The sequence below is a fragment of the Micromesistius poutassou genome (assembly GCF_964030765.1).
Source record: "Micromesistius poutassou genome assembly, chromosome: 6".
Taxonomy (NCBI): Eukaryota; Metazoa; Chordata; class Actinopteri; order Gadiformes; family Gadidae; genus Micromesistius; species Micromesistius poutassou.
In genome coordinates this window covers 18,472,760-18,499,716 of record NC_140276.1, presented here as the reverse complement: position 1 = coordinate 18,499,716, position 26,957 = coordinate 18,472,760, and the positions used below count along the sequence as shown (strand labels likewise).

At 41.2% G+C, this 26,957-nt stretch overlaps 2 protein-coding genes across 2 annotated transcripts; one reads left to right on the top strand and one right to left on the bottom strand.

Annotated features, from left to right (window-relative positions):
* Positions 1 to 171: 171 nt before the first annotated feature.
* ncbp1 (nuclear cap binding protein subunit 1) lies at positions 172 to 21,696 on the bottom strand. The gene is made up of 23 exons (XM_084469351.1): positions 21,537 to 21,696; positions 16,466 to 16,554; positions 16,104 to 16,204; positions 15,777 to 15,933; positions 15,280 to 15,387; positions 14,808 to 14,929; positions 13,040 to 13,109; positions 12,391 to 12,606; positions 11,190 to 11,287; positions 10,815 to 10,878; positions 10,521 to 10,631; positions 9,631 to 9,695; positions 9,464 to 9,526; positions 9,209 to 9,283; positions 8,757 to 8,860; positions 8,454 to 8,576; positions 7,591 to 7,693; positions 5,681 to 5,774; positions 5,417 to 5,520; positions 4,167 to 4,284; positions 3,650 to 3,790; positions 1,756 to 1,869; positions 172 to 659 (listed from the first exon to the last, which is right to left on the bottom strand). The coding sequence occupies exons 1-23, from the start codon at positions 21,568 to 21,570 to the stop codon at positions 546 to 548; spliced, it is 2,388 nt and encodes a 795-aa protein (XP_084325477.1). The 5' UTR covers positions 21,571 to 21,696; the 3' UTR covers positions 172 to 545.
* Positions 21,697 to 21,788: 92 nt separating this feature from the next.
* Positions 21,789 to 26,328, top strand: tstd2 (thiosulfate sulfurtransferase like domain containing 2). The gene is made up of 9 exons (XM_084469703.1): positions 21,789 to 22,139; positions 22,213 to 22,511; positions 22,601 to 22,709; positions 22,962 to 23,084; positions 23,481 to 23,586; positions 24,213 to 24,328; positions 24,601 to 24,759; positions 25,053 to 25,191; positions 25,911 to 26,328. Exons 1-9 carry the CDS (start codon positions 22,017 to 22,019, stop codon positions 26,147 to 26,149), a joined length of 1,413 nt encoding a protein of 470 aa, XP_084325829.1. The 5' UTR covers positions 21,789 to 22,016; the 3' UTR covers positions 26,150 to 26,328.
* Positions 26,329 to 26,957: the final 629 nt, after the last annotated feature.

Here is a 26,957-nt window from a genome sequence, read left to right as displayed (position 1 = left end):
GCCCCTTAACTGTGGTATAATGAGCGTACACCACAGCCTGTCGTGATCTATTGCTTAAATATATATATTTTTTCCCCCAAAACTTATGCTATGAAAGAACTGCAAAGTAGACGGAGTGTGTGTGCTGCAATGTGCATGATAGCTATCGAACACATAAAAAAAAAAGACATGTGAAGACTCAAAAGAGTTTTAATAATTTCCCAGTTTACATAAAATACATATAAAAAGTAGAGGGCTCTCTGGGTTTTTAGTTGATCCAAAGCCATCTCCTTCGTCAGTCAGGCTCACAGTGAGCGACGGGTTAAAACACTCACAGGACTAAGAGTATATGGTAAAAAGAAACAAAAGGGACCAAGAAAACTACAGAAAAATGACAACATAGAAATAGCTTTTCCCCCCATTTCTTGTTTGTACTCTTTCAAAGTAAATGTCCTAAACAATCGGCTACTATGCAGTCAGCTACTCCATGGCACACAAAGTATAAAAATAAAAATCAAATGTTATGATGAGAATCTTGATGCAAGAGCTGGTGTGTGTGGTGCGTCTCAGAGCTGCAGGGCACAGAACTGCTGGTACACAGCCAGGATGTGTGGGTCCAGCTCAGCTGTGAACAACAGGTTCTCCAGGGTCCCCACGTAGGGCTGGATGGTAACATGGTGCTGATGAAGGGAGAGACCACAGCTCATTACTCAAGCCAACTAACCAGTATCAGCTGATTTCAATCATCATTAACCAACAAAATCAGCGGTGAAAGACTTTTTATCCACTGGTACCAAATTTCTTGTTTCACAGGCACTAAAATGATTAATCGATTGGAGAGAGAGATATAGATATATAGATATATATAGGGGCATTTGGGGGGGGACCCCCGTTTATATGGCTACCAACATATCGGGTGTACTTCCGGTAGAAGTTAAATGCTAACAACAATGCTTAAAAATGATCTTTTTAAAATCATGCCATCTACACAATGTCATATGAAAGCTGTGCATAAGCCTCATAATTTTGTGAGCTCATCTCGATTAACTACATGTGAAAGAATACACATCTTTTCACTTGATTCAAGCCATTTGAATGTCTTAAACTATGTGGCTTCATTAAAACATATTTTCAACCTTACTTTGCACTACAGCACTCACCGCATTTTCTGCAGGAAATGCATTTTCTAGTTTTTTTTTATTCTTAATCATGCACAGAAAAAACAATATACACAAACATTAATATTCATACACTGCAACCAAACAGCACCAGTACACTAATTAGTCTCGAACGGAGAGCGAGTTGGACAACAGACTAATGCCCAGTGCCATTTCTCTCCCCTTAACAAGAATACTTGCTTTGAGTGCCTTTAGTTGCAAGTCAGCTAAGGAACTGGCTAGCGTTCAAGGGTTTATTTTAAGGGAAAAACAGCACTGCCCCTTGCTCTCTTAAGTATTGGAACATCCTACCTCTTAGCAGGAACGTGCAAAATCTAGGGTTAGGGCTCAAATCTAGGGTTAGGGCTCAAATCTAGGGGAAGGGGGAGAATTGAGACAGGGCCTAAGGCCTATATATATATGAAATGATTTATGGCCAATGATCCATGGCTGCCTTTGTGAATGTCAGCACACATCGAATATTTCATTATTCATTCTTACCATCCTCTGATTATTTGACCATGAAAAAAATTTGATATTCACATCCTCAGTATAAATATATAGTGGTAGTTATATCGTGTCTAGTTATATAATGGTGGTGTTTGGGTGTTGGTGTTACCATAAGGAAGATCTGCTGCAGTCTCTCTGTACAGGTCTTGTACCAGGGTGTGTTGATGTCCACACTGGCCGTCTCACAGCGGACCAGGTGCTCCGTCAGCATCATGATGAAACGCTACACAACAACATGCAAACAATTAGCACAACACACTTACATCAGTGCACTTTGAAACCTTATGCACATAGGCGTCGATTACGCTGGGGACGAGTACCCACCAGTTTTTGTGAAGATTCATTTTGTACCCACCACTTAAAAAGACAGAAAACTTGAGTTGAAATATTATGGATTATTACACGGCTCTTCTCAATGCTGTGGAATGCGCCGTTCACTTGTAGGGGCCTTCCCGACTTCCTGCGGTGAATTATTTTTCAATAATTACCATTTCTAAGCATATAATGACCGCTGTCAAGGAAAGTGGCTCTGATTCTCGTCTCTCGTATCACTCCGCAAGTAGTCCGGTAACTGATCAACCCCAGCGGATTCGGTTGCTAAGCAACGTCAATGTCTTTGGCAGACTATTTCTCTATTGATCAACACTACGAATGCTGGAAACAAATAAATTGTAAAAAGACACCGTGTGATGTTATTTTTTCGTTTTGGCAAGTAGCCATGTAATAAGCGGGATAATGTACAGAACGTCACCGGTCATAAGCCCCTTCAGGGTGACCACTCCGCTTCACGTCGGTGTCCGGTTTGCCCTGTCTGGGTTTATTTCCCGATAATGACCGACGTTCTATACATTATCCCTTACTTATTTTTGTATGAGCTGCCAGCCTGGCTTGGACAATGAATGAGGTATTAATACCGATACTCTTTGGCTGGGATGCAATAATGAGGCATCAGACAATCAAGTCATTTTAGCCTGAATACATGAAGGTAAACAGCACCAGAGCAGGTTGCTAGTACCATGGACAGTATCAGAGCGATAACCTGTTGAACTAAATGGATGTGGCAGGCTACACCACGGGATGCATCTGCAGACCACTGCCACATAAATAAAGGTAAGACGCAATATTTATTGCTTAAGATTTGCTGGTGCTGTGGCAAGGTCTTTTGTGTTTTTTGCACTCAAGTGGTCGGCTGTCTTAACTCTCGCAATTGATGTTAGCCATAGTCACCAAGCAGCCTAACTCCATGGTTTGCGTTCGTACAGTGTTGGGTATAGTGGAGATGACGATAGTGGAGTCGGTGGAGTCAGTCTCTTGTGACTTCAAAATGGTCATTCTTTCTTTGCTTGAATTCTGGAAAAATCGTGGTGGGGAGTGCATGAGTTTTTGGTCAGAATGCCTGATGTAGATTGGATGGATGTGTGTTGTGAATTGAGAACAGCCAGCTCATGATACAGCGTTCAGCTGTGCAACAATTATTAATTGCTTTTTCAATCTTGACAACATTTGTAGTGCTGTGTGTCGCCACACGTTTGCCCCTTCTGAACTTAAACACGTAGTTAATTTCCTTTCCTAGCTCCTCTTTGTTCATGTTGGTAGCTTAGTCATGTCATCATGTCACGTTGTCAACATTGGGTACATGGAGCAGAACATAGTGGCACATATGTCCAATGCTTTTTGGAAACGCTTTCTTCTTTCAGAACCTTTCATTACCTGCACTAAAAAGAGTGCATCCTCATTGTACCCAGCACTTCTGAAAATGCACTTTCGAATGCGTCTCTGTCCCCAGTACATTCCAAACCAAACTGACGCCCATGCTTATGCACCAATGTACTTTATAAACAAACAACCATATGCATCAATGTACTTTATAAACAAACAACCATCAGCACACTTTTTAAATCTGACTGGGTCGGGGCTCCAACTGGGTTGTGTTTGGGGATTGTAAGGCTGGGGGACGTCAGGGTCGCAAGGGTGAGGCTGGGTGTTTGGGTCAGGCTAGCTACCTGGAATATGACGAGGAAGAGGTTCTTCTGTTCACTCTGGGCCGACTCCACCTTCTCCTGCAGCCTCTCAATCTGCTCCTCCAGCTGACCCTCCTCATCCTCACTGTTCTTCTCCATGTCCTCTTCATCCCCACTGTCCCTCTGGCAAGACACAAGCACACAATTAGAGTTCTGCGAGGAATAGGCTCGAGAAATAAACGTATGGAGCTACATCGATGCTTGTGTTGGTTAGTCAAAATACATACATTATATATACATATATACATAGGCCTGTCACAATAACAAATTTCGCTGGGCGATAAATTGTCCCAGAAATTATTGCGTGTGATAAGTGATAATATTGCCGTTTTGAGACCATTTTCAACTAATATAATGATAATGGCATAATAATGCAAGTACAACCTTTCAAAGATCAATAAACTTATTTCTAAAGAATGAATGTAACATGAATGTGACTGTAACTTAACCAGGATAACTACAAACATAAACAAACCACAAACATGGCTGCCTTCCCAACCTTCTTGTTCTGCTGCTTGTCTAGCCGGGCCTTGACCTCCTCCAGCTCCTTCTGGATCTTCTGGACGTGTTTGTTCATCTTGCGGATTGTCGAGTGCAGGATCTCCCAGATGTAGAACCTGAAGATGAAGCAACAAAGCACGGGAGGCCATTGGAGAAAATAACGTTTTAGAAACATAACCTTAAGAAGACCAAATTCTGCGTGTAATGGTGCTACCCATTTGTATGGTACGCCGGTACATCCGACCTGCTCTAGCAAGAACGTGACGTAATTTCCTGGCTTGCAGCACTTATAGCTTTCCTGTTTCTCATTGGCTAGTCATTGTTATTGTTAGCTACATTAGCCTCTTTAGCAAACCAGCTCGACAAAACAAACACAACTTTACATTGTATTGCACGCACAGCAAGACCGTGCAATTCATCAATTGGTGACCGGAATAAAGTAGCAATGTAATCAAGTGTGTAAGAGCATTGAAAAATCAACATTAAAATGACCAACGTGATACAAATACAAAGGGCTAGGACGTACCATATAAATGGATAGCACCATTAGCATGTAGAGTTTGGTCGTTTTAACACATTTCTCACGTTAAAACAAGAGTTGACAGGTTAACCATTTTCTGGTTGTGGCTAGTGAGGGACCTTAATTCATGGCAGTGATACATAGTTATGAGAAGGGTGAAGAACAACAATACAAAATGAGCCGTCTTAATATGTGAAAATGTGAGACGTTTTAAGTTACTAAAAGGCTATAATTATATTTATGGAAAAATAATTATATTCTGTTCTACAATTATTCCCTTGTTAAACCTTAAAAATAAATATGACTGTCTTGAATAATGAATAAAGAATAAAGGTTAACGGAGTCTGAAGTTACGAAGTCTGAAGTGTCAGAGAATTGACTTTCATTGTAATAAATTATGTTTTAAAAGTAGAATACCTTAAAAAGTTAAATGTGAAAGGAAGTGCGCGATTCCAAGCTAAAATGAACATTTTAAAATTGGAATGGAGTCTCTAGAAGAAAATTGTGGAAGGAGATGGGTCCCAAAGTTTGTAGAGAATAATAAAGAAGAAAGAAAGAATAAAACCTAAGAAGAACAATAGTTGAGCACTGCATGCAGCACTCACCTAATCAGTTACAAGTTACAAAAAATTGCAAAACTTACAAAAAGCTAGTTTTTGTAATATATTTTATTGCTGTAATATCTAGTTGATATTTTCCATATTAAAGTTTTAAATAAGGTGGCACACCTGGTGAATTCATGGGCCATGTCTTGGGAGAAGAGCCAGTTGGCGACTGCAGCACAGTCCACGATCTGGGTCCGGATCATCTTGTCTACCAGCACAGAGATCATCTGGAACAGAGCAGGAAGTAAAAAACACATACATTCATAATGTGGCGTGGGAGGGAAGACTGAAGAAGAAAAGGCAAGTCTTGAATACAATATGGCAGGTAAAACACATGCTAGGTTAGCAGCTATATGCTAGGTTAGCAGCAGAACATTGGGTCTGTACCTGTGGATGGTTCCGCCACACCTCATACACCACCCTGAGGATGTGTAACTTCCCCTCATCACTATCAGTCAGCACCTTCAGGATCTCATGGAACCTGGAGAGTTGAATCACAACACACTTTAGACCACAGCCTGGTGGAATCAATACAACAGCAGGTCCGACATAGAATATGCCCAACCCAAGATGCAGTTTTGACACTGAAAAAAATGACAGTTACAATATATACATAGTTCAGGCCTCCAGTCTAACTTTATGCATTGGTTGCACTCGTGTGTCTAACTTTTTTTAAATTATTTTTTTAGGTGCACCAGCACAACATTTAGGTGCACCCATATTTTTTTGTTATGACTCCCATAAAAACAATCTGGTGCAACCAATTACCTTCAGAAGTCACATAATTAGTGAAATGATGTAGACCTGTGTGCAATCCAAGTGTCACATGATCTGTCAGTACTGGGGTGTAACGATACACTCATTCGTACCGAAATTTTTCAGTACGGGTCTAACGATTCGATGCACATTTCATTTCGGTACGTACCGAATTTTTTTAAATATAAAAAACAAATAAATAATTTTGAAAAACGTTTTTATTGATTATCACACTTTCTGTGACACTCCGACTCTGTGACTGCCTTGTCTTGTCCTGATGTTTTGTGTTGAGGACCACAATAGAAATAAGTCCTGGACTTTATTGTGTTTTTATCCTGTATTTGCTGTCTTTTCATTTGTGTAAGGACCACATAAAACACGAAAGTTTTCGGTTTGAATACGCGTATCGTTACAGAGTTGAGGGAAAGATGGATGGTGCTAAATACAGGGATATTCTTGAGCAAAACCTGTACCACTCTGTGCGTGATTTGAGGCTAGGACGGAGGTTCACCTTCCAGCAGGACAATGACACCAAACACTGCTAAAGCAACACTTGAGTGGTTTAAGGGGAAACAAGTAAATGTGTTGGAATGGCCTAGTCAAAGCCCAGACCTCAATCCAATAGAAAATCAGTGGTCAGACTTAAAGATTGCTGTTCACAAGTGCAAACCATTCAACTTGAAGGAGCTGGAGCAGGTTTGCAAGGAAGATTGGGCAAAAATCCCTGTGGTAAGATGTGGCTAGCTCATAGAGACTTATCCAAAGCAACTTTAGTGGGGTGAATAGTTATGCACATTAGGGCTGCAACGATTCGTCGTTTGTCGACAAAAATCGATAATAGAAATAGTCGACAATGAATTCCATTGTCGACAATTGTCGCCAGACGTGTTTTTCCAACGGAGTGAGGCATCTCACTTCATTAGAATCTCTACCGAGAGTCGCACATGCGCAATAGCGTCTCTGCCGAGCGGTAACGTATACAGAAATGGCGGCGTCCTACACAGCAGCTACGCGTACCAAAACTTCAAAAGTTTGGGAGCATTTTAGCCTGGATACGGCGAATAAAAATATTATTAGTTTGCAAAGCAGACCTTGTGTATCACGGCAGCACCTCGGTGATGATATGATCCTACCATGAGTGTGAGTTCGGTCACAGGAGAACACAGAGAGATGATGCGATTGTGAAAGAAATTTATCTTATAAGTTTTCACCCGGGCTGCGTCAGGTGCACCAGTGCGACCTAGAGAAATTATTAGTCGCACCCTTAAATATTTTGGTTGCACTCTGGAGCCCTGACATAGTTCCATACTTACAAAATATAATCGATTTGCCAACTCTCTATGACCAGTGTAACCAACATAATAATTGTACATAATCCCTTGTCCTTCCTATGGAAGAAATCTTTGTCAGATTCCAGTAACTCCTCCCATGGTCATATTAAACATCGACTCAATGCTTGTCGAGTGTCGCACTGAAACTTTTCTGAAGGACTGTAGCCATCCTACTTTAGTCTCAGAATAGTTTTGTTACTGTAGACTTACTTGGCGAGGGCACTGAAGGAGTGGCTGAAGGACTTGGCGGCCAGGTGGAGCAATGTCTGCAAAAACACCTCCGTTTTCAGAGGGTTGAAGCTCTCACCCTCGTCTAGACAAACCACCACACACACACACAGACAGAGAGACAGAGAGAGTATGCTGTTTCAACAATCGTTGTTTCGCTTTGTAGATGGGGGTCCAGAAAAAGATAGGACCACAAACCTCAAAAACACATGATATTCTTTTAGAATAAATATAAGCCGTTTCTCAATTCTCGTTCTCGTCTGTACTCGTGTACTTTCGTTCTCGTGAAACTTCATCAGTGGTAGCCCAAGTACTGTTCCAATTCAAAGTACGCGAGTATGTGTATATAAATACACACAACAAGCATATCTTTTAATTTATATTCATTCAAAATATTAACATACTATTTTAAAATGAAAGAGGCTGGGGTTTAGTTTTATATAATTAGTTTATATTGTTCAGTAGTTTGAGGCCATAAAGCACAGTTAACAGAGCTGAGGTGGTGACGTCATCGAGTCCGCTGCTCTTCCAATTGCAGGTGCGTACTCGCGTTCTCGGAAGTCTGTACTTCGAAGTCCGGACATGCCATGTACGTACTTCCAAGTCTGAGAGTACGTAGTCCGCGTACTTGGTATTGAGAAACGGCTATACATTTGTATGGATGTTTTTCTGCATTTATAGACGGGGCAGTAAAGGCAGAGAGTGGGTTTAAAAAGAGAGGAAATGACACGTAGCCTAGGTCAACATCAAACCTGGGTCGCTGGTGGGCCAAAGCCATTGAAGCTACCCATCAGTGAAAGGGTTTGCAGAAGTAAGATGTTTGAGATCTTATATAACTGGCTCACCGTCGTCCTCCTCCTGGTTAGGTTTGGGCATATCCTTCAGGATAGCCAGGATCTCCTCATTGGACGCTCGGTTCTTGATGGCGTTGCCCACGGTGATGGATGTTTGGTATCCCGGTAACGAAGCTACGCCAGACAGAGACCGAGAGAAAAAGACATAGCGAAACAGAGACAGAGTCTGGGCGTTGGATTTGATATCACTCAATACACACTGAGCCTCTGTTTGTGTTTTCTGAATTAGTTTCATTATATAGTTGGGCTTTAAGCGCTAGTTTGGCATTCAAGGGGTGCTAGAGGACAGCCTACCGGCAGACTCCTCTCCGTATTTGTAGTAGAAGGATGGCTCGGCCGGGATTAGGGCGGTGAAACCAGCTGGGACGATGTCCACTATCCTCTGGTGGTAGGACAGCCTGGACAACACACAGCAATATAAGGACCTCACAGAACACCGCCTTATACTTTATTATTCACTGGCAACTGCTGGAAGGCTAAGGTGTTTTGTCTCTCAGCTGAAAGGTTACGGAATCGATGCCCAAGATCCCCTGAATACCTGCTGTCATACTAGAGCAAGATGTATATGTCTAACCCAATACCTGCTCCTTAATGACCTCTATCTGAATAAGCTTTAAGTAGAGTTTGGAAAAAGGGTCTGCTATATGACTATATAGTAAGATCAGTTATACCAGAACAATTGAAATGAAGAGGAAATAAAAAGTTCCAAATCCATTGTGGTTTAATGGTCTCCAAATGCTTCCTACCTCATGCTCTTCTCAAGAACTTCCTTGACAAACTTTGGTTTGGGTTTCTCCGCATCCAGCGTCAAACAGTCTGCCCTAAACAGGGGAATGAATGAGCAGATTCAAATAGCGACACATTTATCTCTACAGCCCTTTATCAAAAAACACCCCTTACCCCAAGCCCTCGTTGATGCGAGCAATATAAACTACATGATTATCAATGCGTGTACAGTTCTAAATATAAAAACTCTGGTATAAATTAAACTTATTTATTACCAGTCATCCCAGCTCCATCGGAATTGGAAGTTGCTCAAATGGTGAGAAAACCAGTTGATCAGTCTGAAAAACAAAGTCATTGACATGAGTAAAGCTCCCACCGCTTTCGAAAAAGCAAATTTGTAAAAGGCATGAAATCATTTTAACCTTTTGTTAAAAGCCCTCACCTATCTATGCATGTGGTGTTCATGGTGTCCAGTCTCATGTACAGCATCTCAGTGGCTTGGGCCAGCTGGCAGGAAACTGTCAAGGTCACAATGTCAGAGAAGACACCCAGAACTACCCATAGGTGATATTACATTTATATTAACATCAGACATAACAATACTGGATGGCTATTTATCTAGCAACTAGGTAGGTTAGGCTGAAGCTTACCTGATCTGCTTGCCTACAAAAGCGATATACTCCAAACGTATTCAATTGGGCTTATTTTACTTTGCCATTTATCAATTATTGTATTATATTATATTTTAGTTATGTAACCTTATCTTTTGTTGTTCCTTTTGTTGTAGTCAACTAAATAAGATTCCAGATTTTCCCGTCTGGGATTAATGAATTTCCATCTGATGTTATATAGACCTAGCCTGCTGCCTTGCGCGCAAATTCATTTCACTCTGCTAGGCAGCCTGGATTCCATGGATCCGATTGTTCCTCAGCGAGGGAACCAATCACAGAACGGGGGGGGGGGGGGGGGGGGGGCAGCAAGACGATGACGACGTCTATGCGACTCACCGAAGCTTGTCGTTTGTTTATATCTATGAATCCAACATGGCAGCAGACGAGAAGTAACCTTTTGATGCAGCCTTAGATAGTGTTATAAGTAGTTTAGTTTATTTTGAATTTTATTTTTATTGGCTATGAGCTACGTAGACGCATTTGATAGACAATCGTTGTGCCCAATAAACGGCTCTGGGCATTTGTAAACCACACCTCAAATATGAGAAAATTAATGTGTGGTTCCCAGACTAAATCTTCTTGAGATTTGGTCTGGCGTTAGCCAGGCTGATGTAGACCTCTTCCAGTGCAACCCTTCCCCACCAGAACGGAACAAGGATACGACTTGAGGCAGAGATCCAGGCTGCAGCTTGCAGAGCTCAATGAGCAGCGTGGTGTACATGACGTCTAGGTGGGGTGCACAGGGAAGCTGGAACAGCTCTCCAAAGATCACCTGAGGGAGGGGAGATGGTGACTTATTAAATGCAAATCAGACACTTTTTAAAATAGTATATTCTTCTTATTATTAATTCTTCCTGTACTTCTGCCCAAAGTTTCTGTGTGCGATTAATAATTAAATCTGTATTTTAAGATGGAAGTCACTCCAAGGTCACGGTCATGATGCAGACCAGCGTACCTCCACGATGTGGTAATTGAGAGGGATCTTGTTTTTTCCAGGGTAGCTGAGTAACTGAGCCGCGCTGAAGGGAAGGGAGAAAGGCAACGTTTAAGAAGTTACATTGACTAATCACAACTCAGAAAAGAATGAGTTAATATTCAACGTCCACTATATTTTATTTATGTTTGGTTAGAACCGATCCAACCTGTATTGGTCATTAAATATTAATATCCAATGTCAATATACCCCCAAAAAACAACAATCTATTTTTTGCAACCATTACAAATGTGAGGAGCTATATCTGGCAGATAATCATACTTCAAAACCCCAAACGTATACATTACAAATTAATTTGTGTGAGCATATATACAGCTCTGAGTCACACAGTCCCACCATGATTTCCTCTCCTTCCAGTGGGATTTGATGATGCAGTGCAGGTTCTCCTCGATCACAAAGCGCTCCACAGAGTGGCTGCCGGGCATCACCGGACCCTGGGCACCAAGACAGGTTTCAGGAAATGAGTCAAAGATGAACAGTTTCATTTAGGCCATTTATTTTAGGAAGCTATCTTAGCTATTTAACAATACATGTGATCTTGTAGTTAACTTCCCCCCCCCCTTTTTTACCTATGCTTAAAAGCTGAGTGTAGAATTTAGTGCTATCTAGCATCAGTTCATTTTCTCAACCCACGGAGCTCGCACTCCACTGCTCTGTTCATTTACAGACCAAAGAGGCAGTATTGAGGCATTTCTGATTATTACACTCAACTGAATTTTTTAATTTTTTTTCAAAAATTGTCACGTTATCTCAAGATAAACTTACTACTCCACTCTAAATATTACCCATTGGGATTACGGGCTGCCGGAGTTGACGCGCCAGGGTTACCGCACCAAGACGCGTGTTAGCGCTGAAATGCGATATGCCGGCGGGCCAGTTCTGATAGACATTAGATATTATCTGGCGGGCTGGATTAAATTAGACTGTGGGCCGGATTAGGCCCGCGGGCCGTACATTTGACACCCCTGCCCTAGAGACTACAAATAAAAACAATTAATCTGATTCAAGCCAATGCATAAAGTACAATATAAACGTGATGAGACACAAACAGGTGGATATCTCGAGTACCCATTGTTAAACGTTGACCCCTATATTAAAAGGTCAGAGTGAATCAAATTGATGAAATCAAGCCAAACCATTGCAAATGCACCATACTACCACCTGAGGGAGATAAAGACCACGTTCTAATTAAAGACAATTTTCAGATTTCCTGTGAAACACTATTAGCTAAGACAGTAGATTATCAGTTGCTGGTGGTTTTATAGAATCAAACAACACTTTGATGACAAGAATAACAAAGGGAAGACATCATTTGTGGTTGTAACTAGAAGAGATGTTTGTTGGTGGTAGTATTTGGTCTCTACTTTGAGGAATTTTGATCAGTGATATGGTTTGATATTTTAAGTACATTATATATAGTTTGTGTATATAACATGATGTGAAAGATTGCAATTGGTGTGCATTTCCACGTGTACAGCTAGGACACCATTAGCAAACACGCAACATTCAGCGGGGTGGGGGTACTTGTCCTCTTTACCTCTGGGGCATCCGTGTAGTCAAACATGCGGAAGACAACCCTGGGCATGGGGTACTGGGTGTCGGGCATGTGACCCGGCGGGGTAAAGGGTGGCAGGTTATGCTGCAGTGCCTCACACAGAACGCTGTCGAAGGCAATGTACGGGCGCAGGATGTGGCGTTCCTGCCAGCGGTCCTTCTTCAGCTTCTGAATCTGGGCCCACAGACAGTCCAGGTACTGCAAGAACCAGGATCAAATCAAACTTTATTCATACAGTGAATGAAACACTTCATTATTAAACATTTTAATCAAACCACTACAGTGGGCACTACTTTGTCAGCCAGCTGCTCCTAGCATGTTAGAATCATTAAATGCAGAGTTCAAATTATTTTTAATAATAATAATAATAATAATAATAATAATAATAAAGAGTTTTAACAAACATTAAATTCCTCATGGGATTAACAAAATGTAGAAATGTATCTTCTTCTACACCTGACTATCACCTGAATTGTCATCGTAACTAGGGCAACACATCAGGAAATTTGATTAAAATAACAGTAAAAACATTAATCACAGAGAGAGGATGACAATACTTGAACAGATGTTTTCAGAATGAACAGATCAACATGGATATGGAACAGGTGGAGGTGTGGTGTGTTCCTCTCACCTCCTCCTGGGGGTGGGGCTTCTCAGCAGTCCACACCTGGAGCATGGGCAGGTGGGTCTTTGACCGTCTCCTGCAGAGGAAACAACCATTAGGCCATGCCTGAGGAGACGAGTCTCGGACAGCCTCCATAAAATCACTTCTTACAAACACACAAAAACACAGGCTTTTATGTGAGGTAATCTTTTAATTTTAATTACGGACCGAGCCGAAACCGGCAAGGTCCCTATTGTAATTGGTCTGTTTCTTCTTATTATTTTTCACGGTTTCGACTGCATTTCCCCCCCCCTGAACATATACGAAATGTTTTTTTTTGGCACATTTGTTGGGACTGCTGTAAAATTTGATATTTTATGCGTCAAATTCACATTGACCCCAAGGTGGCGCTATACCAACTATGCCAAAAATTCAACGTTTACACAAGCATATCGTGTCACCGGTTTGACCTACACTCTTTTTTTTTTGCCACACATGCAAATCCTCATGATGAACAAATTTGCAGATACTGACTTAGCACTTCCGGTAGCCAGATTTCCCGCCATTTTGAATAGTTAAAAACAGTAAATTCCCCAAGGATCCCAGGTTTTTCGACTTTGACAAAAATCCTTTGGCAGATATCATCTATGGCCCATTATCTTCAATCTGACATAAGGATTAGTCTGTACAATAAAGTAATTACTCATGAGCCATTGAGTTCTAAAAGGGGTGTGTTTTTCACCCCGAAAATAGTAAATTGCACATATCTACATGAAGTTGGACTCCTATGATGTTGGACCCCTCTACTAAAGTTGTTCAGAATCAAATTCTGAACAAGATAAAGTCAACATTTTTTCAAATGGGGTGTGCCATCGAAATGGGCGTGGCCTGTTACTAAAATAGCCACAGTTCATAGACGCAATGTTGGATTTGAGCGGGACCAACTCAGTGGCCATTGGGGACCAAAGTTCTAACTGCTCAAGTAAAATGAAGTTGATTGGAAAAACAAAATGGCCGCCAGAGGAGGGTCAATCACTCTGCGGAGACCGTAATAGTTATGAATATGAAATTCACAGGACGCGTGTAAACTGGTGCCTGTAGCTCACATACCAAAATTCGTGTTTGTCATGTTTGTAGCGCCCCCTACAGGAACTTTAAAAAGCAGCCCCTGCGCCACGTTTCACCAATATGTATGAAAATCGGTAGGCACGTATAACGTACCAATACCTACAGAAAAGCCTCTTGGACCCATGCCCCAAAACCCACCGGAAGTCGGCTATTTGCATTTTTTATTTTCACTTTCGGCTGCAAATTTCGCTTTTTCACCTTGTATTTGAACAAACTCCTCCTAGGCAATTTATCCGATATGCTTCAAAATAGGTCAGTACAGTCAAAAGATGGAGCTGAACGAACACTATAAAATTTGTGACTGTACGTTGAAGGGCGTGTCCGTGGCGTGCCGTCAAAGTTGGCCATTTTGAATGAAATTTTTTCACTTTTTTGCCTTGTATTTCAACTAACTCCTCCTAGGGAATTTATCTCATCTGCTTCTACAGATTACATAAATTCGCTAAAAATTAAAATTAAAACTGCGCGCAGTGATGAACGGGACCTCACACCGGCTTGCGGCCGCATCACGTGCCGTCGTAACATGTGCGGTGCCTTGTGCGCATATGTTACGACGGCACGTGATGCGGCCGCAAGCCGGTGCGAGGTCCCGTTCATCACTGCACGCAGTTTTAATTTCAAGTTGGTCTTCTTAGGTCATTTTACAAACCCACTCGAAAGAGCTTACTTGAGGTATCCTTCGATCTGGTTGAGGAGGCGGTCCATCTCAACGTCTTTCTTCTCGTAAAGCTCCTTCCCCACCCAGGGCAGACAGGAAAGAACAACGTGCAAGAACCAGTCCGACCGCACCTGAGCACACAAAAGGGTCCCACAACTTTTATATTGCAGGTTAGGATTAGGGTCAGGAGCCGCAAAGCACTAAACGGCTATGCTGGAAACGACATAGGCTCTCTGGCTGTTCTTACGTTTTGAACAGCCAGAGATGTTTTTTGGCCAACAGAAGGCAGATTAAAAATATAGGTAGACTGCAAACATCAGAGAATTGAACCCAGAGAATTGAACCCAGAACCTTTTGGCTTTGAGTCAAACACCCCAACCACCAGAGTATCCTGCCAAATAAAGTTTAACTCTTTGGATGGCTGCTACTTAAACACAGTACAAATCACTGTGTACTCTGTATACATGTGCTGCTGATTTACCTGGGGTACGTCCTCCTCCTGGGTCACGCTGATGAAGTTTTCAAACATGGCAACCATTGAGGGAGCCGCGATCACGTGACAGTTCACCAGATCAGACAGAAAACGCACCTGAGAATAGACATTTTTACAGACAATTAGTTTTAAAGCTACAATCAAAGAATAATATCAGGTAGCTACAAAATATGAATACAAACAATTAACTTAACACATTCATGAGTTAATATTTAGTCAACTCTTCTATCCAAGATGTTTTACATTAAGTAGCCGATAGGGGTTTGGGCAATTCAGCAGAATAATGCCTACAGGTAGAGAGCTGGCTTTGGGGATCAAATACAGTACCTTTCTGGCTGGGAGAGGAAAACCCTGACCATTGCAGATGCCACCCTTCTAATGTAATGTTTTGCATGCTGAAATACATTGTGCCGAAATATTGTTTCCATGTACTTCATTACTTTGGGGAGTAACCAGTGATGCTACCTGTGTCACACACAACTGACCAGGTAAAGTGCTTCATTGTAGAAATTGTTTTTCAATGTTTCCTTGAGTTGTCTGATCATGGCTTCCACAAACTCGCCGCCAAAGTTGTAGTTCCTTGCGTTGAGGAGACCCACTAGAGTAGTATACACGGACAACTTCTCTGGTAGGGTTCTAGCACTGAAACACACAAATTAAATACATAGAATCAGTCCAATATGAGGACAACAACTTTGTAGGAAAGGGAATACGGAATTAAAAATATGAATGAACTACTAGTTAAACTACGGAAAGAATATTAATGAAATGTATTCAATGCACTCATAAAAAGCCATTTCCTCGGAACGTACACAGCACACAAGATGCGCAGGATCTTGTTCTTGTAGTTGGGAAGGTCCGCTTCCAGGACCCCCGCCAGGCCCTCCAGGTTGCTCTCCAGAGAGGAGGTACTCTGTGGGAGGAACATTAGGGAAAACATGTCTGTATTGTACGTCACTGTTTTGAACGGGATCACTGTGTGACCCAGTGACGTAGCATTACTGTATAAAGCGTTGGATCACGTATCGGAAAATACCGATACGTGATTCCTCTGTGGGAGGAACATTAGGGAAAACATGTCTGTATTGTACGTCACTGTTTTGAACGGCATCACTGTGTGACCCAGTGACGTAGCATTACTGTATAAAGCGTTGGATCACGTATCGGAAAATACCTTCTCTCCCACACGACATATTAACGACTCGAGGCGGTCTTCAATCTCAGTGGGCTCCGATGTTCTTCTCCTCTTGTGGGCCTGGCCTCCTATATGAAGGGGTGATGAGTTTTGTGATGAGAGCAGAACCAAATCAAACTTATAACACACAAATTCTCAGGGTTATCCGTTTAAAAGAGCAATAACATGTGTGAAATGTACTCTCCCCTGTGAGAGAACAAGTAGCCTGAAAATAGAAGGAAGCCATAAAGTTATATTGTTTGGTTGCCGGTACAAAAGGGACAACTTTCGGTCAAAGCTTTCAATGTTCAAAGTGTTCTAAAGTGATTGAACACTTCACAGAATTGTTGACAGAAAGTTCATGCATGACAAACAAGGGTGCAATATTGTTTATAACCATTACATTTAATTATCTGACTCTTTTGTCCAAAGTGACTTACATAAGTGCATTGAACAATAATAATATAACCAAAATGAAGGATGTCCAGATCCGAACAACGGCATGGGCTGGATCAGATATAGGAGGGGAGAAAAAAAAAAAAAAAGATCTGATGCACGCAACGTGTCATTGATAAAAACAGCAGTAGCCAATTAGTTGCATGTGCATTAGGGCTGGGCGATTAATCAAATTTTGATCGTGATTTCGATCAAAATTGAGTGAAACGATCACCAAACTAATATAATCGAGTCGAAACGATTTTTAAATTAATTTTTTTTTTTTATAGAAATTGCGGAACAGCTGGATTCATATCTGGACTTCATTTTCTATTTGACCATTTTGTGTATATTTTTAAGGGGAAATTTCAAAGTTCTCATTTACAAAGTGTTTTTTTTGGAGAGAAATTATGAATAAATGCATCATGTTTTCAAACTGAAAAATAATTGTTTTTCTTTCGTTTTTTTAATCGTGATTATGATTTTTTCCATAATCGAGCAGCCCTAATGTGCATGAGAGCCATCGCATGAGAGCCATCGCTTGAACAGTCATGTCAATGGTGTGGCAGCATTTCAACCTCAAAGGTCCCATGGCATGAAAATTTCACTTTATGGAGGGTTTCTAACATTAATATGAGTTCCCATAGCCTGCCAATGGTCCCCCAGTGGCTATAAATGGTGTTAGGTGTAAAACGAGCACTAGGTATACTGCTCCGCATATGAAAAAATGAAAGCTCAAACGTGCCGATTTGGAATTTCGCCCGCCGCCCTACCATAATTTCCCACATATAGGCCGCATCGTGGATAAACCGCAAGCCTTTAATTGATTTAATTGAAAAAACAGAATTATGCATAAGCCGCACCTGTATATAGGCTGCACAAGTTTCAAATGGGCTAATTATGTAATGAATAGGCATATAAAACCCTTCAGCCAAGTGGTCACTGCAAAGACCGACTACACCTACTGCTTGGCACACACACATTTTTGTGCAGGAGAATGGCGAGAGCACATCAAACGCACTTAGCAGCTACAGGACCTGTCTTTCTTAACTGTCTCTGAGTGAGTGTCGCTGTTAAACACCTGACAATGAGCTAGTTCACCATAAGACCTGAATCTGGAAAAAAAGGAATAAAGACAGCGAGGATGCAGGGAGTTCAGCAAGGCTACAGTTGAAGATCAAGGCAAATCGGTGCTGATTTATTTTAAACGTCAGCATTAGAGGAATTGATGCCCCGATGGACAAATTTAACTCACAACTGTTTATGCTGAGACTGCTTTTCTTTTTGCTACCTGTCTGTGTGCGGGCTTTGCGCACCGTCAAGGGAAAGCGGAGGTGGTTGAAAAAAGTTTATTCATTTCCCAGTGTCATTTCATTAATTTAGAAGACAGTTTTGTTCATTTTTGAATTGTAAAATAAATACAATAATTTTTTGAAGTTGCACGTTTTTGAAATTATTGGAAGGGAGTCGAGCTGACCTCGCCTGCTGTACCGTAGGCTATATGTAGGCCTACTGTACTGTATATTGGTGAAACACAACACTGCCAATGTGGCAGTTTCATGCGCAACGGGGATTTCTAAAGGTTACTGTACAGTGGCGGAGACTGTCGTCAGGAGCTGCAATCATCACTACGGTAGCGCTAAGAAGGTTCTACGAGCGCTTCAGACCAACCTTACCAACGAACGACGTATGAAAGAAATTTGTAGCAAAGAACGAATAACCTAATTAACTTTTCCCATATATTGGCCGCACCCATGCATAAGCCACATAGCTTATGGAATTTTGGAAAATTTGTGTATAAACCGCAGCTTAGTCGGGAAACTACGGTATGTCGTCATAAGGGGCCAGGTTACCTCCCCTTTCTCTGCTTGGCCCGCCAATGAGACAATGAGCTACGACCGTGTGAGCGCCACATGTGTATGTGTGAATACACACACTGTAACGCAAGTGTTGTACACTTCTTTGTTATCTGGATAACCATTATGCTGTTGGTGTTATGGCGCATACCACGCAACACAATAATGCTGCTTAACTCTTCACTTTATTTGTTTTCAACCATTTAAAAAATTAAATCTGCGAGCAGCGTTTAAGGTGCCAAGCCTGAGCCGGACATGCGTTTTGATTTACTCACTTGTCTTCTGCAGAAGGTGTTCAACTTTCAACTTTTCAACGGACATGCCCTTCGATGTACAGTCACAAAACCATCAAACCTAACCCTACCGACCAATAAACCATCAGACCTAACCCAAACCCTACCGATCAATAAACCATCAAACCTAACCCTAACCCTACCGACCAATAAACCATCAAACCTAACCCTAACCCTACCAACCAATAAACCATCAAACCTAACCAGACCATGACGCAGTCCATAAACCTAACCCTAACCTAACCATTAAGTTTGATGATGATGGGGTTAAGTTAACCCAGCCTTTTGGCATCAAGTAAAATTGACGATTTTTGATTTTTAGACTCTGGGGGCCATGTTATTTTGGCAATCAACTTCATATTAACTGAGCAGTTGAAACTTTGGACCCCAATAGCCACTGTGTCGGTCCCGCTCAAATCAAACATTGTGTCTATGAACTGTGGCGATTTTAGTGACAGGCCACGCCGTGAAATTCCATTCAAAGTGGCCAACTTCGACGTCACGCCACGGACACGCCCTTCAACGTACAGTCACAAATGTTATAGCGTTCATTCAGCACCATTTCTTGACTGTACTGACCAATTTTGAAGCAGATCCGATAAATTTCCTAGGAGGAGTTCATTCAAATACAAGGCAATATTTGAAAATATGTTGAGTTTATCTTGTTCAGAATTTGATTATTATTATTAACTTTTGTATTGGGGTCAACATCATAGGAGTCCAACTTGATGTTGATATGAGCAATTAACTATTTTCGCGGTTTAAACCACGCCCGTTTTAGAACTCAATGGCTCATGGGTGCTTGCAACTTGAATGTACAGACTAATCTTCACCTCAGACTGAAGATAATGGTCCATAGATGATATGGGCTAAAGGACTTTTGTCAAATTCAAAAAACCTAGGATCATTAGGCAATTTACTGTTTTTAACTAATTGCAAAATGGCGGAAAATTTGGCAACCCGAAAATTTTCAGTTCAAAAGGCTTATTTGTTCATCATGAGGATTTACATGTGTGAGCAAAGTTTCATGAGTGTAGGTCAAACCGGTTACGAGATATGCTTGTGCAAAGTTTGCATTTTTGGGCAGTTGGTATAGCGTCACCTTTGGGCCAATCAGTGTAATACTTGCTGTGTGCTAATCTTGGGTCAACCTCTACACGTCTAGTAAGTTTCATAAAAAGCGTGCGATCAGTGTAGGATGTGCAATGCAAACGCGGAATAATAATAATAAAAACATTGACAATTACAATAAGTTGCCTTCGCACACTTTGTGTGCTTGGCACCTAATAATGGTGCGCTATTTGCATTGTCTCTATTTAGACTGTTGAAATCCCTTACCTTGATTTACTCCATTTAACATTTCTTTACATCTTAAACTATGTGGCTTTACTAAAACATTTTCAACCTCACTTTGCACAACAGCACACACCACATTGTGCAGGAATTGCATTTTGTAGTTTAATTTTTTGTTCAAGAATAAAACAAAGTAATGTACTGATATCGGGGTTCTGTTAGATGTATGTTTCCACTGATCAATGTAATAGAACGTTTTAGGTTTGTTAATGGTCCACTGATGCCATCTACTGGCGAAAGTTGGTAATGCTTGTAAAGTCTTGCCTGATGTCATTACCATCCATTACATTGGAAAGCAATGTGCTTCGCACTCGTCTTCTCTTTGCTACTTCTCTAGCTACAGGTTGGCCTTTAAAAACATCGTTGTTTCCCCCTTCTTAATCACACAATAAGAGTGAACTGGAACGTGTCGTCTGCGTGGTTTGTTGGAGAGGAGTTTAACTATCTGTCGACCCTGGCAAGGCGCTGGGGATCGAGGGCAGAACAATTGGTATCGGCAGATAGCCACGGCTGCTGGATGTGAAAAAGTGGTATCGGTACATCCCTGACTAAAATGGTGCAATAATCATTCGAGTACATAAAATGTATATAATAAGCAAACTGCTTTAAGCGTTACAAAATAGAAAGTTATATCAACATTAAATACAATCAGATGAGACTAAGAAAGAACTTCGTGTTCAGGGCACTACATGGAGGGAAAAGCGGAGATCGCAACGTCCGCTTGTCTCTACTTCAAATGTATATGCAGTGCTTATACTGATATCAAATAAGGTCGATGGAGAGATAAATACCACTTGCCCATGACATTATTTTTTGTTAAACAGCACCACGCGCATCACGGGCTTCAGTCACGCCCCCAGGTTAACCACACGGCTCTGATAGTGGCTAGCGGCTAGGCTACATCACTGGAGATCAGACTAAACAAGTCAAGTTCAGTCAATAACAGGAAGCATGCTATAAACCCAGCACGGGCGCATTATAAGTGACGATTTGAAACATTCCCGGCTTCTTCACGTATTTGGAGAAGCTAATTCTAGCGCATTGCTGCGCCGCTCCAGTCGGCGCTCGGCGTCGGCACGCTAACTAGCCCGTTAGCCTAGCACCAAGCCGAACGGTGCACCAGCATCCACTTACCTTCACTCTCGTCACTGTGTCGTCTCCTTGACATTTTCCTAATGCCGTTATGCTAACAGATTTTGAGCGACTGGTGCAAAAGGGAATAATTAACAAAATGCGTAACCAACTTTTAAAGCTTCTAGATGTTTCAGTCCCCGTTGCAGAAAATAATAGCGGTCGAATTCAAGTGATGCACATCCGGTGCAGCGGGAGGTCAGGCGGCTGTGGCTGGCGGTCCGCCGCGTTTTGTCTTCCGACGTTCATACACATTCAGGTGATCGCAGGCTTTCTTAAACTACACATCCAGGTTTTATTTACCGATTCCGCATATTTTTCTCTAGATAAGTATTTTTATGAATCACAGAAAATAGACTTCTGAAACAACTTGTATATTATCCAACAGTAAGCACGTAACCCGAGAAGCTGAGAGGAACCTGTGTATTAAGAGCAAAACAATAGTATTTTAAATTAAACATTTAGCGCTATTAAAAGTGTCAGATGTCTTCAGACGAATTTTTCTCGGACTTAGAATTGGAGACATTCACACGGAGTGAATCAAAACAAGGGAAGCCCCAACTTTCTACCACACTTAGAAAGTTGAACACCTTCTGCAGAAGACAAGTGAGTAAATCAAAACGCATTAAGAGACGCAGGTTTCCATACTTTCAGAATAATAAACTATGTTTTTTTGCAGGCTTTTTCGTCATATGTGGCGTCAAAACGAAATGCCAGTAACGGGGATTCGATCTCACAACCAGTTTGGCACTGTTGTGATCAAACCTTCAGGGAACCATCTTCTGTTCATAAGCATGTGGCCAGGACCCACGTAACTGAAGTCCAACAGCTCACAGAGGTAACATTTCAGCATTTGTTGAGCCAGCTGGAGGATAAAAAATGTGAGAGACCGCTCCCCAGAGATCACAATAAAGAAGCAGTGGATATCTCTTCATGGCTGCCTGATACCAGTTACCTAACAGTGGAAGAGCTTCAGAAGTAACAATCATGCTTTTATTTTACTCTCTTTCTGCACTGTGCAATTTAGCTGATCATGCATGTTGTTATAACATCCATCTGCTCATCAGGGGCCTAGGTAAAGTCCTCCTCTATTACCGTTACTTTCGGGTGGACGACCCCTACACTATCTGCGCCTGGCAAAAGGCTCTGTGTGAGAAGCTTCATTTAACTGGCAAGGTAAATACTTACCACTACTTTCTACTCCTCATCGTTCCTATAAGGTAAGGACCAAGACCTACAAGTTGACAGTGTTTAGGGACTCTGGCCCTCTCTTTTGGTACAGTCTGCCAGATGAATGGAAGACATCACAACCTGTCAATATTGTTTTGGAATTTTGCAATTTACAATTAAAATTAAGCTTTATTGATACACATCAAGGTAACTGCTGTATATATTTAGCATATTGTAATTTTTATTTTTATTTTTCAGGTACGGGTGTCGACGGAAGGCATCAACGGAACAGTTGGTGGGAGCATCTTGGCAACTGACATCTACATTAAGACCATGTGCTCCCATGCGCTTTTCAACTCAATGGAAGAGGAAGACTTTAAGGTGAGATGGAGATCCCAAAACCAATGCAGTCACATCTCAGACAGCAGAGTGAGGGCTGGGGTTCACAATTAGACATTGACTGATCGTTGATTTATAATCACTTTATAATATATAAATATTGATTAGCCTGATGTTGTATCGCTATTGTCAAATGATCAAATAATGTAATGCATATAAAAAAAGGTTAGGTATGGTTTCTATGACCGTACAATTATCAATTGGATCCATCATACATTAACTGTCATTATGAATGCAAAAAAATATCCTTAAGCTTTCATCTAATTTAAAGAAAACTGACAGAAACTGACAGCAACTGACAGACCGTGTGTGTGTGTGTGTGTGTGTGTGTGTGTGTGTGTGTGTGTGTGTGTGTGTGTGTGTGTGCGCGCTCTCCAGTCTAGTGATGGGGGTGCAGAGTGTTTCTCAGACCTAAGGGTGGGGGTATACGAGGAGATAGTTCCCATGGGAGTCAACCCTGATGTCATCTCCTATAAGCTGGCAGGTAACCTTCACCTCATACTAATATCGCTGCCAACAATCCTTATGCAATACCATACCGATACCATACAGTATTGTTGTATGTCCTATATATTTTAGAAATCCAAGTATTCCAAGTACTCCAACCCCATCTGCAGGGGTCTACAGTCACCATATGTAAACTTTAGTTTGAATTAAAAACTACTTGAACTGTTTGGTTTTGTTCACTCTAACTGGGTGTTCAACTGTGTCACGCTAACTAGTGTAGCCCGGCTGGCATGGCACGATAGTACGATTCCTGAAAATAAAGAGATATACACAAGGCCAGCCTTTTTTATTTGTAGAATATATAAGTTGTAGGATGTGATTTTATCGATCAGCATTGACGACAGATATATCCAGGTTATTTTAAGTTACAAGCTAGTTGAAATGTCCACATTGTGACTTTAAGGTCAGGGGTGTTGATAGTTAATTGTCTTACTTGTAATAGTAGATGTTTGATTGGTAAAAGCACTCCTATAATTTGTGTCTATTTGTCTACTTAATGTACATAATTTTATGTACAAGACTAGCTGATGGGCTTAAATAAAAACCTACCCTTTTTGAATAAAATAAAGTGTCCCAGAGTAGATGTTTCTTTGTGTCTTCCAGGAACTCATCTGAACCCTGAGGAGTTCCACCAGGAAGTAGAATCTCTTCTGTCTGAAGGAGAGTCTTCTCAGGACACTGTGCTCCTCGACTGTCGAAACTTCTATGAGAGTAAAATCGTATGTAACGTCTCAGCTCTTTATATTCTGTTAATGACAAGGTTTTCCTGTTTATTCTGTCTCCACAGGATATGGTGTGTGTTACATCTTTGTTAATACATCCTTCTTTTGCACATCTAAAACAATTTGCTGAAGTAGTATAGTTAGGCTAAAGTTATGTTTCCCAGTGGTAAAGGGAAGAAAAGATTGAAAAGTAATGGATCCCAAATTACAGAATTGAAAAAAGGAAGGTTAGTAATAAATTATTTGTTTTAACTGCCTTCTGATCCTAGGGTCAGTTCAGTCAGTGCCTGGCTCCCAACATCCGGAAGTTCAGCTACTTCCCAGAATATGTTGACCAGAACCTCGACCTGTTCCGGGACAAGAAGGTCCTGATGTATTGCACCGGGGGTATCCGCTGTGAGAGGGCCTCCGCATATCTCCTCTCCAAGGTACATACGCTCACATTAAAAAGGCGGAACCTACCCAGTGGACTGTTCCAAATGGTAGGTTACTCTATCTAACATAGATCTGGATGGACACGCTCTCTTCTCCTGTCACTAGAGAGAAGATTTTTAAATGGCTTGTAATAATGATAATAAACACCAGATGAGGTGGTCAAATAAAGGCTCTTTGCCACGTCTTTTTTTCCTGCTTTCATTGGAGTATTCTTACTGCTGGAGAAAAACATTCTGGCTGCTTCTGTTGTCAGCAGAAGATGATGTTGGTCTTGTGGTATGTTCAGGAAGTGTGTAAAGAAGTTTACCAGCTAAAGGGAGGCATCCACAAGTATCTGGAGCGCTTCCCGGATGGCTTCTATCGGGGAAAGCTGTTTGTCTTCGACGGACGCTATACTATTTCCTCCAACGCAGACATCATCTCAGGTCAGTGAGGACATGAGGGCTGTACTGAGAATCCTGTAGGGTTCGTAGGGTTGAGGAAAATATGTGAAAAGCTACAATATGTTGTATTATATCACCAGATCCCAAAAACCTAGTTTGAAAGAAATAGATTGTTCCAATACCAGTATCGTAAATGCCTCTGATACTGCATAAGATGCAGAGGCTTTTATCCAAAGCAACTTACAATTAGTACATTTTGTCGACAGTAAGTGAACCGACTATACATTCATCGTAAGAGAAAAACTATTAGTAGTTACAATGATAGATGCTGTATCGGTATATCCATACAGGGTTAGTAGTATAGAGCTATTAAAATAAATGAATAATGTACAGTATATCCCCCAAAAGAATTGTACTCGGTATCAGCCGATACTCAAGTTCAGCTATCGTAATCGGGTATCGGGAAGGAAAAAATGTTATTGGAACCCCTCTAGAAAGAAATGATAAGATGTACTTTATGACGGGAAATTATTACTATAAGTAGATAAATGTATTGGCACCTTTTTGATGTCCTGCAATAGATATTTTGTATAGATTTATTTTATGGATCTTAAATAGATAGCTTTTTACATAGCTTTATGTCGATATGTATAACCTTATCAACGTCAATCTGAAGTTATTGTCTCTTCCATAAAGCAGGCTTTTCGGACAGTTTTGTGACGTAAATCCTCTCTCCCTGCATGTTTCTGCCCTGTGTCCAGAGTGCAGGTACTGTAGCGCTCCATGGGACCAGTACCAACTGTGTACTACCCGGTTCTGCTGCCAGCTGGTCTTGTCCTGCCCAGCATGCAGGGGTGTCGGGAGGACCGCCTGCTGCTCTGCGTGCCAGACCAAGGCCCCGCAACAAGGCGAGGAGTCTTGCGCAATAGGTCCCGCCATGCTCAAGGAGAAGTGTGAGTGCACGGACCGACGGCCCAGAATTCCACAGGATGCGCCATGAGGAAGAGGTCATCACCATCATAGCATCGCTCACCAGCGAGCCAGCAAAATGATCCGAGACTGTTGGTCATATGGACAGAAACAAACAAAAATAGAATAAGAAAATGCCAAATTACCAAGCAGAACTGCATCATTTTTTTCTTTTGAGGCCTATGAAGAAATAAAATCTTATTGTTATTATATTCACTAGACACGTTTAAGACATTTAATGAACCACTTTTATTCATGAAACTATAAAATCTGTTGCTTATTGGAAAATTGAACTAAACATAATCTTATTATTTATTTTTTTTACTGTTATTCATTTGAACATAAACATTAAATTATTGTTTTATTTTTCTTGGAAAAATCATTAATGTCACAATCTAGGGCTCGGACATCGCCATGACGTCGATACTGTTTGGTGATGATGGCAAAATTAAAGCTTTATTGAACAATATGTGAAATTAGAAAATACACAAATTTATAAACATTTGTTCTACCTGCTTGGTGTGAACACCTATTCTGCTAACTTCATAAAACGCCTCAAAGGAAATTCCCACAACATGGGAGACGAGAATTTAATCATTCAGTGACTAATAAACCAAAAGAAAAAAAAAGATAGACAATTTACCCTATATCCTAAACCCGTTAGTTAATGTGTAACTTTGTCACTGAATTTAGTTAAAATCAAAAATAAAACACAATTTACCTTTGAAGGCATTTAAACAACTCGAAATTAAGTACTTTGAAGCCCTATTTGGCAAGATATTGTTAGATCCGCAGGGGGGAGTGACAACTTGGAACCCAGCGAGAAGAGTCCATCAACA

Excerpts from the sequence above, each read along its gene's own strand:
- tstd2 (XM_084469703.1), top strand. The coding sequence starts at position 22,017 with ATGTCTTCAGACGAATTTTTCTCGGACTTAGAATTGGAGACATTCACA. Across the intron at positions 23,085-23,480 it reads TGGAAGAGGAAGACTTTAAG|TCTAGTGATGGGGGTGCAGA; the intron begins GTGAGATGGAGA and ends CGCGCTCTCCAG. Across the intron at positions 23,587-24,212 it reads CATCTCCTATAAGCTGGCAG|GAACTCATCTGAACCCTGAG; the intron begins GTAACCTTCACC and ends TGTGTCTTCCAG.
- ncbp1 (XM_084469351.1), bottom strand. The coding sequence starts at position 21,570 with ATGTCAAGGAGACGACACAGTGACGAGAGTGAAG. Across the intron at positions 15,388-15,776 it reads ACAATGAAGCACTTTACCTG|GTGCGTTTTCTGTCTGATCT; the intron begins GTCAGTTGTGTG and ends GTCTATTCTCAG. Across the intron at positions 5,521-5,680 it reads TGTGGCGGAACCATCCACAG|ATGATCTCTGTGCTGGTAGA; the intron begins GTACAGACCCAA and ends GCTCTGTTCCAG.